The following is a 19576-nucleotide window of genomic DNA, read 5'->3' on the forward strand; positions in this document are numbered from 1 at the left end:
GTGTGCAAATGAGTGTGTGCGCACTAGACTTACCTAAGGTTCGGATATGGGCAGTATGACGGCAGGGGAGTTGTAACAGCACACTGCATTCCGGGCCGGTGCTCGTAGGGAGGTACACATCTGGAGGAGGAGGAGGAAACCGTGGGCACGGAGGGGTTGGGCCTTTTGACTCGCATCCCCCAATTTAGACCAAGCCCCTGGACGGCGCTTCAGGTGTCCATCCCAAGGCCGCAAATCCTCCTCTCCTTCTTCCCCACTCTTAAAGACCCCCCACTGTAGCACCAGCTCAGGAAGTCCCCCTTGGAAGTCTTCCTTCCGACCAGGCCTCATTTCTGCGGTTCAGGGAAGAACGCTGGACGCTGGAGAGGGTCGGGCTCTGGTCGTTGAGTGGGACAGAGGGATGCAAGAAAGATGGAGGAAGCTGATGGAAGCAGGGTGGCTGGGAAGATGGGAGGAGATGGCATCCGGAATGCACTTGGAGGGATCTGTTTGTAGGAGGTTAATCCTTTCTCCAACTCTCTAAGGATGAGAACCAGGGCCCTTCCCCACCACTGGACAACAGTTTCTCCAGCACTAGGACAAAGCATCGTTTCTGAGCTTTCTAAAGGCTCAGATACTTTCCGCACCCCCATGCCCTTGAGAGGGATAAGACTCAGTCTCGCACAATGAATCAGGCTCTATCGGCCTGGAAAGGAGCGGGGGATCACTATGGACGCCCTCTGCACAGCTCTCTGGGCTACCGCGGACGAAGTTCTCCTAGGCTTGGCTGCCGCCGGGTGCAGGACGAATGCCGCACTGCAGTCTGGGCTCCAGGTGTGCGCTCGGGCTTCAGTTTACTTAGCTGTAACACGCGAGGGTGCCTACCTCCGCAGGTGGTACGGGATCCGAGGAGGCCAGAGCCATTCTGGTAAAGTGGTCACCATTTCCTGGCTCACGTAGCCCTCAGCGATGACCCCCACCCACTAGGGACGGTGACGGGGGCCCAGCAAGAGAGGACATTTTTCTGAGGACGCAGGGCGCTCCACAGGCTAGAACCTGTGTCTCTAGGGCCAGGTGTCCAGGGAAGGAGGCAGGGCCAAGGAGACGTGGGAAAGGATGCGACTGATGTGCGGGGTTTCTTCCTCAAAAACCCTCTAGCAGGACCTCCAGAGCATATACAGAGGCTAGGATGACCTTGAGCCCAGTTTGAGAGAGACAGGGGTCGGGGACTTAGAGTAACCTCCGTTCTGGTTCTCCCGCCTCAGTTGTTAGCTCAGGCCTTGGAGCCCAAAGACGGGACACGGCGCGGGGGTAGAGCAGGCTGGGGGCCCGCCCAGAGGACGCCGGGCTGGAAGTGGGGCGGGGCTCTGGGGCAGGGCTTGTGGGGGGTGGAGCCCGGCTGAGGCGGGCCGAGCCCTGCGAACCTTACAGTCGGTTGTTCCCGGCACCAAGGCCGCAGGCGGCGGTCAGTGCAGGGCGTCCCGCTGGCGTAGTAGTCCATCCCGCGCAGACAGTAGTGGCGGCCAGAGCAAGCACTTTCGTAACCGTGGAAGGGCAGGCGGCCGGGCAGCGGGTCCACGCACCCGCATCGGGGCGCGATCCGCGGCAGCTGCTGGTTCCGCGATAGTGAGTTCAGCATGTTCACCACCACTTCGCGCTCTGTGCCCGCGGGTCCCAAGTGCAGGAGACCCAAAGATAGATGCACAGGGTTGGGAAGAGGCCGCGTCACAGAGCGAGGCGGAGACAAAAGCCGGACGGATAAATTCAGGGTTCCGCCCTCTCCAGGACCCTAGGCCTCTTCTCCGTCCTCAGGTCCCCATCGCGCCCTCCTCCCGGCCTTCCCCTACCCTCTCCACCTGTTCTTTCCACCGCCCCACTACCACTCTTTACCGTAGGCATTGAGCCGCTCCGGCTTAGGAGGGCATTCCAAGGGCATTCCTCGAACTGCTGTCTCCATCCCGGCCTCCTAGAAGTGGCACACATGCTACCTCAAGCTCTGACATGGCAGAGCTGCTCCCTTTTTGGGATCCTCCCAGAACACCCAGACCTATCGTCAGGCCGCGCCATCTCCTGCCCCTCAGCAGCTTCCCACCTCTCTCCAGGGCTCTGAGTGTTTGCCACTGTCGCCTGGCAACGCGTTTACGCCGCTTGCAGGAGCGGGTGGGATGGGGAAGGCTGAAGGTGAATGGGGTTTGGCCCCGGGGCCTGTGACAACCCTGTTTCAGAGTTTGCCTTTGATTTTACCCCTCTTTGTCTAGCTGACTAGCTGTGTCAGGGTGTCTCTCGAATAGTGGGTTTTCAATATTGCTTGCCCATTCTGTGCAGAACTTGTGAAAGATTCTAATTCTTGAGGAAGTTCTAATTCAAAAGGGTTCTGTCAACCCAGGGTCAGCCATCAGCCTGCAGTTAAGAGCCCCAGCTCTGGTCTTGGGTCCTCTTGGGTGCCCTTGAGCCTGGGGCCGTGGCTGGACCTTCTCATGTGTCCTTGGAAGACTCTCCTGTATCTGCACTGCTACTGGGTAGCCTTGGTCTTCGTCTTTCCATCTGTGCTCACGTCACAAAGGAGGGGAAGGTGGAGCAGGGAGATTGAGTGTATCACTGACTCCATGGCTAGCCCCAGTATCACAGGGGAGGGGCCAGCTGGGAAGCTTCAGAAAGGTAGCACATCAAGAAGTACACATCAGCCATGTCCCTATAAAGCCCAGCCAGGGATTGGGGCAGAGGGCACCCAATCCCCAGAGATTGAGAGCCAGGGGCCCAGCACAGCCCCACTCTTGGGTTCCTTTTTCAACTAATAAAAATGCAAACCTGGCCAGGCACGATGGCTGATGCCGGTAATCCCAGCACTTTAGGAGACTGAGGCAGACAGATCACTTGAGGCCAGGAGTCCAAGACCAGCCTGGCCAACATGGCAAGATCCCCATCTCTACTGAAAACACAAAAATTAGCCAGGTGTGGTGGCACACGCCTGTAATTCCAGCTACTCAGGAGGCTGAGGCAGCAGAATTGCTTGAACCTGGGAGGGAGAGGTTGCAGTGAGCTGAGACTGTGCCATTGTGTTTCAGCCTGTGTGATAGAGTGAGACTCTGTCTAAAATATATATACAAACTCTAGTTTCACAGATGGGGAAGAGCCCTGGGGCAGTATTGTTGGGAAAGCAATGAGGAACTAATGGTGAAATATCAGTCACTGTGGTTTGGGAAGTGGTGGGATATGCCTGTCCCAATCCCCAGGCATCTGTGCTGGGTGCAGTAGATACCTTAGGCAGCCGAGGGAGATAGGTGGTATATTTGTTGCAGCAGCTGCTGTTGTAAGGTTCCGTCCTCCACGTGTTGTACCGGTCACTGCTCAGGTAGTTTGTTGTGCATTTGTCTGCTGGATTTTAGGGATGGAGATGTCAAATAGTGTTACTTCTTACTCCAGGATCTGGGATCCCCCACATGTTTCTCTTCTGATCCCCAGTACAAAGCTGAGCCTCACAGACTGTCCTCAGGCCAGACCCTAAGCCCAGCAGGCCTACACGTGTCTTAAACACTGAGATGCAGCCCATTTCCCACATAAGGCAGCCTTCTGAGTTTAGTCTGAATCCACTGTGCCACTTTTCATCCTGCCACTACCCTTTTTGAATCAGCCTACCTGGACAAGGGGCCTCTTCCCAATTCCTCCCTCTCTCTCATCTTCTAATCCAGGCTTCAAGGTTTGCCTATTCTACCTCCTTCAAAATCACTTGAATCTGGCCAGGTGCGGTGGCTCATGCCTATAATCTCAGCATTTTGGGAGGCTGGGGCAGGCGGATCACTTGAGTTCAGGAGTTCAAGACCAGCCTGGCCAACGTGGCAAAATCCTGTCTCTACTAAAAATACAAAAATTAGTTGGGCATGGTGGCGTGCACCTGTAAACCCAGCTACTCAGAGGGCTGAGGCACGAGAATTGCTTGAACCAAGGAGGCGGAGGTTTCAGTGAGCTGAGGTTATGCCACTGCACACTAGCCTGGGTGACAGATCAAGACTCAGTCTAAATAAATAAATAAATAGATCACTTGAATCAACTCCCTCTTCCAGTACCCCATGATCTCACTTCCATATCTTCACAGCACCTTAACCAGAAGACATATAATGTCTTGGTTAATAGATACCTGTCTCTGCAGATAGACTGCTTGTGTTCAAATTTCCGTTTTGCCAATTATTATCTGTGTGACCTTGACCAAGTTAATTTTGCTATGTCTCAGTTTCTCCAACTTTAAAATGGGGATAATAGTACTACTTACTTCACAGGGTTGTTGTGAGATTTAAATGAGTTAGTATATGTAAGACATTTAGAATGATGCTTGGCACATGAAAAGCTGTTAGGATAATTCTACTGTTCTCCTTGCCGCATCTTTGAAATTCTATAATCCAACCTTGACATAGCAGCTGTGGTACTTTTTCACAAATGAAAATTTAGCAAAGACACTCTCCTATTTAAAACTCTGTAGGGTTTGCCCCCCTCAGCCCCCAGTCACCTAAGCCTGTCCTACAAGGCCCTCCATGATCCAACAGTCTGAAAGAACGCATGTGTGAGACAGTGTGGAAGAAGCCCTAGCGGAAGAGGAGCTGTGTGAAGGGAGGGGTGGAGTGCTGGGATTTGGAGTTCAGGGATGGTAGTTTGGACATACTGAGACTGAGGTATTTGGAGACATCCAGGTCAAGATGACTATAAGCATATGAAGGAGAGTGGAATTTGAGTGAGAGGACAAATCTGGAAATTAGGACTTAAAGCTGTCAGTAATTAAACCCTTGTGCTAACTCAAATGGCCTTGGAGGAGGAGCAAGGGGAGAAGAGGGTGCAGGATAATACCCCAAGGAACCCCATGTTTCCACAGTGGATGCACAGGAAAGGGAGGCATCAGAGCAGCTGAGGAGGAAGTTGTTTCAAGTGGAGAGTGGTCATAGTTTGCATGCTGGAGGATTAACACACACACACACAAAAGTAGAGAGTGGTCAGAAGAGTCCAAGTCATTGGTCTAGGAGGGTAAAGATCTCAAAAGGTAAAGACTATATTCCTGTGGATTTGGTAATCAGAGCCACTCAAGAGCAATTTACTGTTTGATTGTAGGAGATGCACACCCCCAACTTCCATTGGGAATTCTCAATCCATTTAACAAAGACTTACGAAGCCAGGTGCTGTGCTCAATGGAGAGGCACAGCTGTGAAAAAGACCAGACTTGGCTCTTTTCAAACGTACAGCTAGACAGATCATAGATGCCCAAGCAAATGAGAAGACAGTTTCTCATAAGGTATAAGAAGGGGTGAGGAAATAGAGACAGTGAGTACAGATCATGTTTCCGAGAAACTTGGCTGTTGAGAAGAGGAGCAAGAGAGAATTTTTAGTTGGGAAGAAACTAGAGAAGGTTCAAGGTTGAGGGAAAGAGGTGTGGTGGCGCAGAGGGATGCAGGAGAGATGAAGGGAGTTGATGGGAGCAGGATGGCTGGGAAGATGGGAGATGGCATCTGGAATGCACTTGGAGGGATCTGTTTGTGGGAGATTAATCCTTTCTCCAACTCTCTAAGGATGAGACCCAGGGCCCTTCCAGCTCTTTTTTTCCCACAGACAAGAACCCCAAAAGGCAAGGCATAGGTCATCTCCTCCAGAACCAGGGTCAGGTCTGGTAGTTGGGAGTCGGGGGTGGTTAGGGAAGAAATCTAGGTCATGGGTGGAGATAATGTTGATATAGAATTGGGATGGAGGCCAGGACTGGTGGCTTAGGCCTGTAATCCCAGCACTTTGGGAGGCTGAAGCGGGCAGATCACCTGAGGTCAGAAGTTTGAGACCAGTCTGGCTAACATTATGAAACCCTGTCTCTACTGAAAATACAAAAATTATCCAGGTGTGGTGGCGGGTGCCTATAATCTCAGCTACTCAGGAGGCTGACGCAGGAAAATCACTTGAACCCAGGAGGTGGAGGCAAAGATCGTGCCATTGCACTTCACACTGTGCAACAAGAGCGAAACTCTGTCTCAAAATAAAAATTAAAAAAAAAAAAAAAAAAAAAAAAGAGGATGGAGTTCAGGATCCAGGTGGTCAGGTTCAGGTTGGGGGTCATTTTAGGGGTCAGCAAAGGGCAAGACCTTACCTTCCTCTTGAGAAAGCCAGTACTTCTCAGGCAGATAGGGGTGGCCTGATATGGACCCCCTACAGGTGTAGTCCTGTAGGGCACATTTGGCCATCTTCTGCAGGGCTTCGGGATCCACATGGCGCTCCATGGTATGAGTCAGACCCTGTGCCAGGGGACAGGGGAGAGGGGAGAACTGGTCAGGGGCACAGAGACCCCAGCCCTGGGGTGTTGCTGGATCTACATCCAGCCTCTTTTGAGAAGGTCAGCCCAGGTGGGTCTCCCAACCCCCCTCCCCATGTCAGAGGGATTCCCATGCCAGCCTTGGCTCCTCTGCATAGTTATCTTGTCTGAGTTACCCTTTTCTCCTTTCTTTTCATCCAAGGCTGGGGCTTGGAGCCAAGCGGTGGCCTTAAGTCAGAGTGGTTTTCTGACTTTCTCATTTCTGCCATTTCCTGTCTGGTAGCTCATAAAGCTCAGAGCTACATGTTCCTGTCCTTTTTCTCCTAGACTGTGTGCTGCCTGGTAGCAGGGCCGGGTTTCCCACCAACAGTGCAGCAGGCCCCAACACAATCTGGAGTCTCAGAAAAGGGGGCTACCCTGGAGCTGGCTGCCTTATGTAAGTGTCTTGGACAGGAAAGGCTCTCTGGTAGTCTAGCATCTTGAGGAAAATGAAGGACAGTGCTGGAGGGGCACCTATTTTAAAATGTAATTCCTGGTCAGGCCGGGTGGCTCACGCCTATAATCCCAGCACTTTGGGAGGCTGAGGTAGGCGGGTCACGAGGTCAAGAGATGGAGACCATCCTGGCCGACATGGTGAAACCCTGTCTCTACTAAAAATACAAAAATTAAGTGGGTGTGGTGGCGCACGCTTATAGTCCCAGCTACTAGGGAGACTGAGGCAAGAGAATCGCTTGAACCTGGGAGGTGGCGGAGGTTGCAGTGAGCCAAGATTGTGCCATAGCACTCTAGCCTGGTGCTGAAGTGAGACTCTGTCTCAGAAAAAAATATATATATAATTCCCTGACTCCAACCTCACCCTGATTCTGCTGTGGCTCTGATCCTCGATTTGGCCTGGTCCTCATCCTACCTTGACACTTTTCCTATTCTTGGTCCAGGCCCTGGGCCCCTCTACTTTTTGGAGTTCACCTCAACTTATCCTGTCACTTCTTATCTGATTAGATCTGTGAAGCCTGGATCAGGGCCTCCCTTCCAGGCCCCTTTCTCCTCAGCTGAGGGCTGAATGCCAAGGTAGTTGTGGGCCCACAGGTATCTGCAGGCAGCTGATCTGAAAAGGCAGCTGGGTCACAGGGGTGGGACACTCAGCAAAGTCAGATAGGGCTTCTTCCACATAACAGGCAGTGAGGTGCTGGGACAGTGATGCTATCACCCACACTTGCTCCTTATGATTTTTTTTTTTTTTTGAGACAATGTCTCACTCTGCCATCCAGGCTGGAGTACAGTGGCACCACCATCGGTGCAGTCCTAACCTCCCAGGCTCAAGTGATCCTCCCGCCTCAGCCTCCCAGGCATGTGCACCACACCTGGCTAATTTTTGTATTTTTTGTAGCAATGGAGTTTCACCATGTTGCCTAGTCTGATACTGAACTCCTGGACTCAAGTGATCCTCCCATGTTGGCTTCCCAAAGTGCTGGGGTTATAGTCATGAGACATCACACCTGGACCTTCTCTTGGCCAAGGCTGAGACCTGGTTGCTCCCAGTGCTCCAACCATCCTGAAAACCTCTCTCTTGGGGGCTTCTGAGATAAGCTGTGCCCAGCTGGCATTGTTCTATGGGCAGAGCCTGCACAGTCACACTTCTGTGTGGATGGAGGGCAAAATATGGGAGATGGGTGGATGGGTCCCATAACTCAGCATTTCTCTGAGCTTTAAACACACACAACCACACACATACCCCTGTGCACCAAGATACACTCATAGATGCACATATAGATGTATGTTCATATATCCACTTACACACTAAACACTCAGACACACAAACACAAAACAGTCATTTAGAATAATTCATAGATATCATCAGTTTTTCTGTGAGATGTTTTCCTAAGGTGCGTGACATCTCTGTCTGCTCCTATTGATAAGTAGGAGATTATAAAAACGTGTAGAAGGCTCTGAGCTGTGTGGCGGGCTTTGTACACCATCAGCATCATTGTCCAAACATGTCTTTGGACAATGTTTTGCAAACTCTAATTTCAATATGTGTAGATCTTTCCTCTTGGCTGATGAGATTCTTCAGAAAAGACTCCTTCAACCTTTGGCCTGAGGTAATGGCTTAGCTGCCAGTGTTCTGAGAATCTGGTGCTGATGACTGCGCTGGGGATTTTAGCGTTCAGTATATGGAGGTTTACCTGGTTTCAAAATGGTACCCTGTCCTCAATTGGTATCCCTAGTCGGGCGGTCCTCACCAAAAATTAGCCTTTTGACTTTTGCAGAGGCAGAGGTGGGCAGTTACCCTGTGGCATGAAATAGAAGGGGTGACTAGAGTTTAACTTTTTTTTTGAGATGGAGTTTTGCTCTTGTCACCCAGGCTTGAGTGCAGTGGTGCAATCTCAGCTCACTACAACTTCCGCCTCCTGGAGTTCAAGGGATTCTCCTGCCTCAGCCTCTCAAGTGGCTGGGATTACAGATGCCCTCCACTATATCCAGCTAATTTTTTTTTTTTTTTTTCATTTTTAGTAGAGACGGGGTTTCGTCATGTTGGCCAGGTTGGTCTCGAACTACTGACCTCAGGTGATCCACCCATTTTGGCCTCCTAAAATGCTGGGATTACAGGTGTAAGCCACCTGGCCTGGCCTAACTGCCTCTTAAACAGCTTTCAAATAATCTTTATATTTTGCCTTGGTCCTGTCCCATCCTCAGTTCCAGAGAAGCCTAGGATTCAGTTCCTGAGCCTTTCAGAAATTCTGCAGTTTTATGTTGAATTATGGCTTGCTTTTCCCATTGCTGGCTTTAGATTCAGCTTTCTCAGATCTGCTAAGTCAATTGTTACTTGTTTATCATCTTTTCCAACTTCCAAAATTGTGTTGCCATTGCCTTTTCCTTCTCACCATCCTTATGAGTTTATCTCTTAAATATTCATTTACTGTAGTTTTAGAGGGGTTTTAGGAGGGAGTCAAAACGTGTTCAGTTTTAACCAAGAGAATTATAATTCTTCATATATTCTGTATATTAGTCATTTACTATTAGCACCTATACATGTTACAAATCTCTTTTCTGTTTGTGGCTTCTGTCTTTACATTTCTTTTTTTTTTTTTTTTTGAGACAGGGTCTCACTCAGTTGCCCAGGCTGGAGTGCAGTGGCACAATCACAGTTCATTGCAGCCTTGATCTCCTGGGCTAAAGCTATCCTCCTGCCTCAGCCTACTGAGTAGCTGGGACTACAGGTGCACACCATCACACCCAGCTAATTTTAAAAAAAATTTGTAGAGATGATGTCTCCCTGTGTTGCCCCGGGTAGTCTTGAACTCCTGAGCTCAAGTGATCCTCCTATCTTAGACTCCCAAAGTACTTGGATTACAGGTGTGAGCCATTCCACCTGGCTTTTATTTCTCTTTATAGTGTCTTGATGAACAGGACTTATTAATTTTAATATACTTGACAATTAAATTCTTCTTTTGTGATCAGTGCTTTTTGTGAATTATTTAAGTAATCCATCCATACTCTCAGATGGAGACAATGTTCTCTATTTCCTTATAAACGCAAAACAGTTTTACTTTCCATATTTAATCTGTCAGGAGTTTGGACAGCTCATCTTCTTCAGGTGTGTTTTAGCTATTTCTTGAACTTTTGCCCTTCTCTATAAATTTTAAAAACAGTTTGTTGAATTTTTCAAAAAATCCTGTTAGGATTTTAATTAGTAGCTGGGACTACAGGTACACGCCACCACACCCTATCAAGTTTTGTATTTTTTGTAGAGATGAGGCTTCACCATACTGCCCACGCTGATCTTGAACTCCTGAGTTCAAGCAGTCTGCCTGCCTCGACCTCTTAAAGTGCTGGGAACTGTGCCCAGCTGCACTTAATTTTTGTGATTGTAACTCTCCCCATTTGAGAGCATGTTATATCTCTCCATTTATTTAAGTATTTTTGAAAAAGTGTTCAGTAAAGTTGGCTGGGCACAGTGGCTCACACCTGTAATCCCAGCACTCTGAGAATCCAAGGCGAGTGGATCCTGAGGTCAGGAGTTCAAGACCAGCCTGGCCAACATGGTAAAACACTGTCTTTACTAAAAATGCAAAAATTAGCCAGGGGTGGTAGTGGGCACCTGGAATTCTGGCTACTTGGGAGGCTGAGGTATGAGAATCACTTGAACTGGGGAGGCAGAGGTTCCAGTGAGCCTAGATCATACCATTGCACTCCAGCCTTGGCGACAGAGCGAGACTCTATCTCAAAAAAGAAAAAAGTATTCAATAAAGTTTTATAGTGTTATCCATACAGTTTTGCACACATCATTAGTTTCTAATTATCTTTATTTTTTGTTGCTAGAATAATGTATATTTTTAAAATTATGCTTCCTAAATATTTGTTTGTGTGAAAAAATGTGATTGACTTTTAATATTTATCCAATTATTATAATAATGGGTATAGATTCTTTTTTTAAAAGGACTAGTCCAACACAGTAGTGAGAAAGAAAGAGTGGAACATGAAGTTTGATCTGGGCCAGGCATGGTGGCTCATGCCTGTAATCCCAGCACTTTGGGAGGCCAAGGCAGGTGGATCACCTGAGGTCAAGAGTTTGAGACCAACCTGACCAACATGGAGAAACCCTGTCTCTACTAAAAATACAAAAATTGGCTGGGCCTGGTGTCACATGCCTGTAATCGCAGCTACTCAGGAGGCTAAGGCAGGAGAGTTGCTTGGAACTTGGAGGGCGAGATTGTGGTGAGACGATAGCACCAGGGCACTCCAGCCTGGGCAACAAGAGCGAGACTCCATCTTAAAGAACAAAAACAAAAACAAAAAGTAGTTTGATCTGTAACTGGCTGTGAACAATCAATTGAGATAACTCACTACCTTAAACCAGTCAATTTATCAATTCTATTTGTGCAGTTGTATTATCTGCAAATAATGACAATTTTGTTTTTGCCTTTCCTATCCTAGTATCTTTTTACTTTTTGTTTTTGTGGTGTCCTCGCGAGGACCTCCAGTACAATTCTGAGTAGAAGCAGTGAACATCCTTGTCTTGATTCCAATTTTTAAAAGAATGCTCCTACCATCTAATTAGAATAATGTTGGCTGTATACTTTTGGTATATATTCTTTATTGGATTATATTTGCTAAGTTTTTCTTTTTTAGTTATGAATGGGTAATAAATTTTAGTAACTGCTATTTCTGCATCTTTTTTTAAAAATAGCTTTATGGAGGTATAATTTGCATACCATAAATTTCACTCAAAGTGTACAGTTCAAGATTTTTTAGTAAGATCCCATGTCCATTTCTGCATATTTTGAAATGATCTTGTGGTTTTCTCTTGAATTAATGTGATGAATGATATTTATTTTTCTAATGTTAAACCATCCTTGCATTTATGAAATAAATACAATGTAACCATCATGAATTATTTTTTATACACTGCTGGCTACGGTTTTCCAATATATTATTTAAACTTTTCCTTTTGTATTTATGAGTGCATTGGCTTGTATACTTTTCTTTTCTTATACTGTTTTGATTAATTTTTTTTTTGTGGGCTCAAGTGACCCTTCTGCCTCAGCCTCCCTAGTAGCTGGGACCGTAGGTGTGTGCCACCACACCTAGCTAATTTTTAAAATTTTTTTGTGGAGACGAGGTCTCGCTATGTTTCCCTAGCTGGTCTTAAACTCCCGGGCTCAAGCAATTCTCCTGCCTTAGCCTCCCAAAGTACTGGGATTACAGGTGTAAGCCACTGTGCCTGGTCCTCTTGATTAATTTTGTATTAAAGTTATGCTGGCTTCATATAATGAGTTAGGAAGCATCTTCTCTTTTCTGTTCTTTGACAGAGTTTGTATAAGATTAAGACAACTGTTTTTCGAGCATTTGAGGAATGCAACTTTATATTGGGTGTTTTCTTTGTGGGAAGTTTTCAAATTACTGGTTTAATTTTTAAATTGTTATAGGCGCATTCAGATTTTTTTCTAATTCTTCTTGAACTGGTTTGGCAAGTTTTATTTTTCTAGTTTTGTCTATTTGTTTTCAATTTTATTAGCATAAAGTTTTCAAAACATTCTCTTTTATTTTCTTCTACATCCATTTTTAGACCCTTCTTTTATTCATCTGTGCCTTGTTTTTCTTAATTCTCTAGAGATTTGTCTATTTTATGGGTCTCATCAAATAATCAACTTTTGCCTGTTCATCTTGTTGAATCTTTGCTTTCTAGTTTAACTTTTGCTCTTATTTTCATTATCTCCATCCTTCTATTTTTAAACATTCATTCTTTTCCCCAAACTTGTAAAGTTTGATGTTCAGGTCATTTATGTTTTATATTTATTTTTAGACAAGGATTTAGGCATATAGATTTTTCTCTACAGCTTTTCTCGTACTTCACAAGTTTTGATATGCAGTCTTTTCAGTTCTGAGTATATTTCCATTTGTTTTCTTATTTGACCTGTTATTTAGAATGGTGTTATAAAAAATTTTAAACTTACAAAGGATTTTGCTTATCTTTTTGTTGTTGATCTGTAATTTTATTTTTATTTATTTATTTTTTTTGAGACGGAGTTTCGCCCTTGTTACCCAGGCTGGAGTGCAATGGCGCGATCTCGGCTCACCGTAACCTCCGCCTCCTGGGGTCAGGCAATTCTCCTGCCTCAGCCTCCTGAGTAGCTGGGATTACAGGCACAAGCCACCATGCCCAGCTAATTTTTTGTATTTTTAGTAGAGACGGGGTTTCACCATGTTGACCAGGATGGTCTCGATCTCTCGACCTCGTGATCCACCCGCCTCGGCCTCCCAAAGTACTGGGATTACAGGCTTGAGCCACTGTGCCCCGCCTGTAATTTTATTACATTGAGGTTAGAGACAGTTATTTTGCATGATGTCAATCTTTGAATTTGGTTTATGTTTGTTTTATAACCTAGTACTTCGTCAATTTTTTTTTGTTTTTTTGAGGTGGAGTCTTGCTCTGTTGCCCAGGCTAGAGTGCAGTGGCATGATCTCAGCTCACTGCAACCTCTACCTCCCAGGTTCAAGAGATTCTCCTGCCTCAGCCTCCTGAGTAGCTGGGAATACAGGCACCCACCACCACACACAGCTAATTTTTGTAGAGACGGGGTTTTACCGTGTTGGTCAGGCTGGCCTTATACTCCCGACCTTGTGATCTGCCTCCTCAGCCTCTCAAAGTGCTGGAATTACAACTTGGTCAACTTTTATCATGTCCCTTGTATGTTTAAATCTGTAGCTGTTGAGTTCAGGGTTCTATTTATGTTAAATCAAGTATATTAATTATGTTTCAAGAGTTTTAGATCTTTGATTTTTGGGGGGATTGGGGAGGAGGTCTGCTTGACCTATCAGTAATTGTAGTATGTTACAATCTAATATGGTATATTTTATCAATTTCTCCTTCTGGTAATTCTTTATTTTTATTTTTAAAAAATTTTTTAGCTGGGCATGGTGGCGCATGCCTGTAATCCCAGCTACTCAGGAGGCTGAGGCAGGAGAATTGCCTGAACCCAGGAGGCGGAGGTTGCGGTGAGCCGAGATCGCGCCATTGCACTCCAGCCTGGGTAACAAGAGCAAAACTCCGTCTCAAAAAAAAAAAAAAAAAAAAAAATTATAGAGATAAGATCTTGCTTTATTGCTCAGGCTGGCATGATTTTTTTTTTTTTTTTTTTTTTTTTTTTGAGACAGGGTCTCGCTTTGTCACCCAGGCTGGAGCACAGTGGTGTGATCATGGCTCATTGCAGCCTCAAACTCCTGAGCTCAAGCCATCTTCCTGTCTCAGCTTCCTGACTATAGGCAGACACCACCACACCCAGATAATTTTTAGCTTTTTTTTTTTTTTTTTTTTTTTTTTTTTTTGGGTAGAGATGGTGTCTTGCTATGTTGTCCAGGCTGTTCCTAAACTCCTGGGCTCAAACGATCCTCCTACCTTTGGTCTCCCAAAGTGCTAGAATTACAGGTCCTTCTACTAATCTATAAGGCCAATACAAGTTTGTAATTATATCTTCCTGGTGAGTTGAAACTTTGTCATTTATGTAGTGATCCATCTAAAGTGTGTGTGTGTGTGTCTGTGTTTAATCTGAAAATCTCCTTTGTCTGTTACTTTTTGCTTAGTCAGTTTTTTTATTATAGCTGTATCAATCAAATTTGGATAAGATAAACCACTTTGAGTGATATAGCATAAAGGATTTACTTTAGAAATGAGACTTTACACAATTGTGGATACTAGTTAACAACTCTGCAAGGCTGTTGTCTTTACCTCTATTGTCGAGCATGAAGTCAGTGGCTGGGATCAGGAAGGAGAACTGGACATGAAGTGGGGAAGAGCAAGGACAAACTGGAACCCAGGAGGAGGACAAAGTCAAACTTGCGTCTGTCTCATTGCCTACAACATTGATGATATGGCCTTCAGGACAAGCTGATGCCCTTTGCCATGGAGTTGCACACACACCTGGCCAGAGAGGTTGGAACCAGAGAGGATGAAGGAGATCTAGTAGGAGCTAGGAGCTGTAGTCAAATGCTGCCCTATGGCACTAAGGTGAACTGCTAAATCAGCAACGTTGTGCATAAGCTGCCGCAGTGCTTGGTACCCCACATCAATCTTCAGAGGGTAAAAATGGCTTTTCTTTCATTTATGCCTTCCAAATATCATGCAGATTTCTCATTTGGCCAAATGAGAACCATTTAAGAAAAGGAATTCTTGCAAGTGCAGTTCCAGCAGTTGACAGTACAAAACTATAATATCTTAAACCCTCTTTAGAACAATGGGAGAATCTTGGAACACCTAACTCTGTCCTGTTCCAACTTAAATAATTTTCTAATATTTTAGTTATTCCTTTAAATATTATAAATTAAAAGCTATTATAATTATTTTCTATAGATAACATTTGCTTAAATTTACCTCATGTTTTATCAGTTTTCCGTCTGTGATAATTTCCCTTCTCCCCAGAGTATATCCTTTAGAAGTTCCTTTATTGTATATAGATCTGATAGTAGTAAACATTTACATTTTTGTTTGCCTGTAAATGTCTTATCTTTCCTTGGTTCTTGAAAGGATGATACTTTGAAAATACTTTTTTTCTCTGTCTGCTTTTAAGGTCCTCTCTTAACTTGGTATAACTGCAGTTTCACCGTGAGGTGCCTAACCTGGAATTTCTTCAATTTTTTTTTCTCTATTTGTGGATTTATTTATTTCATTAGTTCTGGAAAATTCTGAGCCTTTTTCTTTTTAGATAATGCCTGTTCTTTATGCTCTTTCCTTCTGAGGCTCCCATTAGATATATGTGGGATCTTCTCATCCTTTTATATTGTTTAATGTTTCTTTCATATTTTCATCTCTTTGTTTCTCTCTGTTGTGTTCTGGGAAAATTCTTTCAGTCTACCTTTAATTTCACTGGACTTTTCAGCTGTGTTGACTCTGCTTTTTAATCCATCCACTGAGTTTTTGGTTTAACAAATATATTTTTTATTTATAAAAATTCTATTCAGTTCCTTCATATATTTGTCTACTCATTTTTAAATCTCTTATTGCTTGCATTTTAAATGATTTCATATTTTTAGTTGTTTTTATTTTTTAAATAGAGATAAGGTCTATGTTGCTCAGGCTAGTCTTGAACTCTTGCCCTCAAGTGATCTTCCTGGCTCAGCCTCCCAAAGTGCTGGGATTAGTACAGCCACTATGCTTGCCAAATTTTGCATTAGAAAAAATCATAATGATTCTATATTCTCTATTAATTCTAATATCTGAAATTCTTGGGAGTTTAAGTTTACTGTTTGTTGTGTCTGCAGGTTCTGTAATATGGTGGTTTGTTTTCTTTTATCTCTTATTATGAGCTCATGTTTAGTTGGCCTTTCTCCAAAGGATACCTGGAAACCTACATTGAGGATGTTTTCCACCATAGAAGATAAACATTCATGGTGTATGTGTGTGTGTGTGTGTGTTGGGGAGTAGGGCAGAGACATGAAACTTTCTGGTTAAGTTTGGAATTTACAGACTTAATTCCTCTACCTTTCAGCTAGTTTAAGGCCTAAATGCCTGTTTGTAGTGTCAATAATGGCATTTGTCCTCAGGACAATCCTGCCTTCTTAATTATACTTACCATTCATCTCCATGAGAGTCCAGTACAAAATAAAAATTAATTTTTATTCAGAACTTGAGTTGTTTTGAAGCAGGAGGGCCCTTCAGAGTTTCTAGGCCACCATACTGCCAAAAACAGAAGCCTTCCTTTTTTTTTTTTTTTTTTTTTTTAAAGAGACAGGGCCTTGCTCTGTCATCCAGGCTGGAGTGAAGCGGTGTGATCATGGCTACTGCAGCCTCAACCTACTGGGCTCAGGTGATCCTCCCATCTCAGCCTCCTAAGTAACTGGGACTATGAGCACATGCCACTGTGCCTGGCTAAAATCTTTGTATTTTTAGTAGAGACAGGATTTCACCATGTTGCCCAGGCTGGTCTCGAACTCGTAGGCTCAAGCAATCCGTCAGTCTGCCTCAGCCTCCCAAAGTGCTTGGATTACAGGCATGAGCCATGGTGCCTGGCCTTTCCTTCATTCTTAATCCCACTGCTCTCTGACTTTCACTCCTCACCATTTATTGAAGCTGTCTGGTTAAGTTACCAAGAGTTACTATATCCAAGAGATCTCTTTCTCTGCCACTAACGCTTGACACTGATCTTTGTCTAATAATGCTGTCTTTATTGGTATATCTTTGATTTTTCTCCTAGTTCTCAGGCAATAATTTTCTGTCATCTTTTATGGCTTTTCTTCCTTTACCTACCCTTAAATATTTATATTCTCCAAAGTTATGTCCTTGGCCATTTTCTCTCTCTTCTTTGGCAATTTATCTCTTCCTATGACTTCACCTACCATTTATATAATGATGACTTCAAAATCTCTATCTATAACCCAGACCTCTTTCCTTTGCTTCAGATAAGTATATCTAACTACTTGCCAAACATCTTTTCCTGGATATCCTCAAATATTTTTGTCCTAAAATGAACTCCAAATCTCAAATCTGTTATTCCAAATCTCAGTTGATAGTGTTAGCATTCCTCCGGTTGCCACAGCCAAAAACTCAAAGGTCACCCTAATCTCTCCTTTCACCATCCAGATGGTGACCAAGATCTATTGATCTACTTTTTAAAATTCCTTCCCATTGAGTATGGAAAAACAGGCACGCTCATATTTTGCTTGTGGAAGTGTAAACTGTTACAAGCCTTACTTATTACAGCAATTTGAGGCATATAGAAAAAGTTTTAATAACGTGTATATCCTTTCTCCCAACCTTTTCACATCTAGTAATTTATCCTAAGGGAATAATTGGAAATGTGTACAAAGATACGTGTATAAGAATGATTACACTGGCAAAACTGTATAAAGAACCTAAATTTTCAATTAGATTCCTTAAATATACCACTTTGTAATAAATTTTATTTTTATAATAAATATTTGTTTCCTGAAAGGGCACATAATAATATATTAACAGTGGTTATTTTAGGTAGTAGGATTTTAGACGTTTTTTCTTTGTGCTTCTCTGAGTTATCCACATTTTCTACATTGAGCAAGTATTTATTTTGTAGTTAGACAAAATAAATTATTTTTTAAAATTCTCTCCTGTTCAACAAATTCCTTTTTTAACTGTGACAATCTCCTTATCTCCCATCTACATCCTCCTTCCTCATCTTTCACCCCTCATTGGCCTTCCTGTCCTCAGCCCCAGACCCTGCAATTCCCTGACACTGTGGCCAGAGTGGCCTAACTCACAATTCAACCATGATTCTCCCTTCCAGGTTTAAAAACCTGTATGTCCATGCTCCTCAGCATAGCCAGAGGGGCCCTTCTTGGTCTGCAGACTCCTCTCTCACCCGAGGACTAAACTCTCCTGCTCCAGCAGTTTGCTTTGCCCACAGGCTGCCTTTTCTCATGACTCTCTCCTGCTGAAAGCCTCCTCCTCCTGGATCACTCAGAAGATCTGCCCTTCAAGCTGGGACGTGCTCTCCCCTTTCTGGCTCTCCACCTCTGCTGTTGCACGTTTCACATTGGGCAACTCTACTTTGTTTGCTTGTTTGCTGTGAGCTTCTCAAAGGCAAGGTCTGCCCCTTCCCTTTTGTATCCAGGGTTACCTCCACATGAAGATACTCAGCAATCTTTTGCTGGATGTATCTGGATGTATCACAGATAGATTCTCTTAGGCAGAGTCACAGTTAGGCTCACAGATTTCCATCACCTGGCCACCAGTCTTCAAGCACAGACACAAGGAAACTATGATACATATACATAAAGGCATGCCTATAGAACAGTTTCTGGCCGATTTCACAGGCAGCCTCTGGGACTTTGCACTTTCTGATCACTCATCTGGAACTTTCAGCTCTTCTATTCTTTCAGTTCTTCATGTGGCTTATTCTCTCTCATCTTTCCAGCCTCAGTTTATTGTCACCTTGCTAGAGAGTTTTCCATGACCTAAGTAGCCCTCCCTTTCCATTTCTACTTCCAATATTCTATTTCCTTTATAGTATTTTTGAAGAATTTATAAAACTGTTGTTTATTTCTTGTTCATTACCTGTCTGTTCCTACCTCCTACCCTGATGTGATTCCATGAAGGCTGGATTTTGTGCTACTTTACAAACCATTGTAAATTCTGTGCCTAGGTAAATGAATAAAACACACTCATATACAAGCTACACATAATTAAAAACACACATTGCCAGGCATCCAGACTGGCCATACACTCTGGCAGGCCCCTCCCTGCCAATCTCCCACTTACCGGAGTCAGAAACTTGTTGGCTTCCCAGGCCCACAGAGGTGGGTCCTTATAGACCTCCTTGATGGAGGTGGGAGCCCTGTAGGAGTCACTGTAGGTACTGATAGGGGTCTTGGTCTTACGGGAGAACAGGTACATGGTGTGGTCCTAGAGATGCTGTGGTAGGCTCTACCTGTCAAGGGCTCCTGCTGGACATCAGTGACCACCCTTCCCCTAGAGAGCCCACACCTCCAGCCTGACAGGTGCCCCTAGCTGCTGCAATCCCCTCCTGCAGAGGATCTCTCAGCTTCCTTCCCCAACAGTCTTCCTGCTCCCACCCCACAGTGATGCCCCCTCCAGGATGGGCACTGCCCATTGTGATATCACCTGGCTCAGTCCCATCCCTGGGGAGGTGAGGAAGTGTAATTCCCTCACTGCTCCTGATCCCCTCCTGCCTCCGGTATATCAAAAGAGCCCAATTTCTAAGAGTTCAGAGGGCCTCTGGAGATCTTCTAGGTCAGGCTTCTCACTGTTGAAGAGAAACAGAGGTTCTGAGGGGTTGTGACTCACCCAGCATCATGCAACAGATCAGTGGCATGCCTGGAAACTGCAGTTGGAGG

The 19576-nt window shown here is 44.7% G+C and overlaps 1 protein-coding gene across 4 annotated transcripts in view; it reads right to left on the bottom strand.

Moving 5' to 3' along the window:
- Positions 1-19570, bottom strand: part of SPMIP6 (sperm microtubule inner protein 6) — a 27386-nt gene extending 7816 nt beyond the window's left edge. The window contains exons 1-6 of one of the 4 annotated variants that reach the window (XM_074394994.1): positions 18981-19570; positions 6092-6236; positions 3239-3354; positions 1870-1945; positions 1404-1638; positions 34-120 (exon numbers count right to left, since the gene is read on the bottom strand). In XM_074394994.1, the coding sequence (XP_074251095.1) occupies positions 34-120; positions 1404-1638; positions 1870-1945; positions 3239-3354; positions 6092-6236; positions 18981-19115 (794 nt within the window). In that variant the 5' untranslated portion in view covers positions 19116-19570. Of the gene's footprint in view, positions 1-33; positions 121-1403; positions 1639-1869; positions 2182-3238; positions 3355-6091; positions 6237-18980 lie in introns of those variants that run through there. The other 3 variants (XM_010331735.3, XM_074394993.1, XM_003943841.2) reach the window with 3 other exon arrangements.
- Positions 19571-19576: the final 6 nt, after the last annotated feature.

The sequence above is a fragment of the Saimiri boliviensis genome, chromosome 2, assembly GCF_048565385.1.
Source record: "Saimiri boliviensis isolate mSaiBol1 chromosome 2, mSaiBol1.pri, whole genome shotgun sequence".
Taxonomy (NCBI): Eukaryota; Metazoa; Chordata; class Mammalia; order Primates; family Cebidae; genus Saimiri; species Saimiri boliviensis.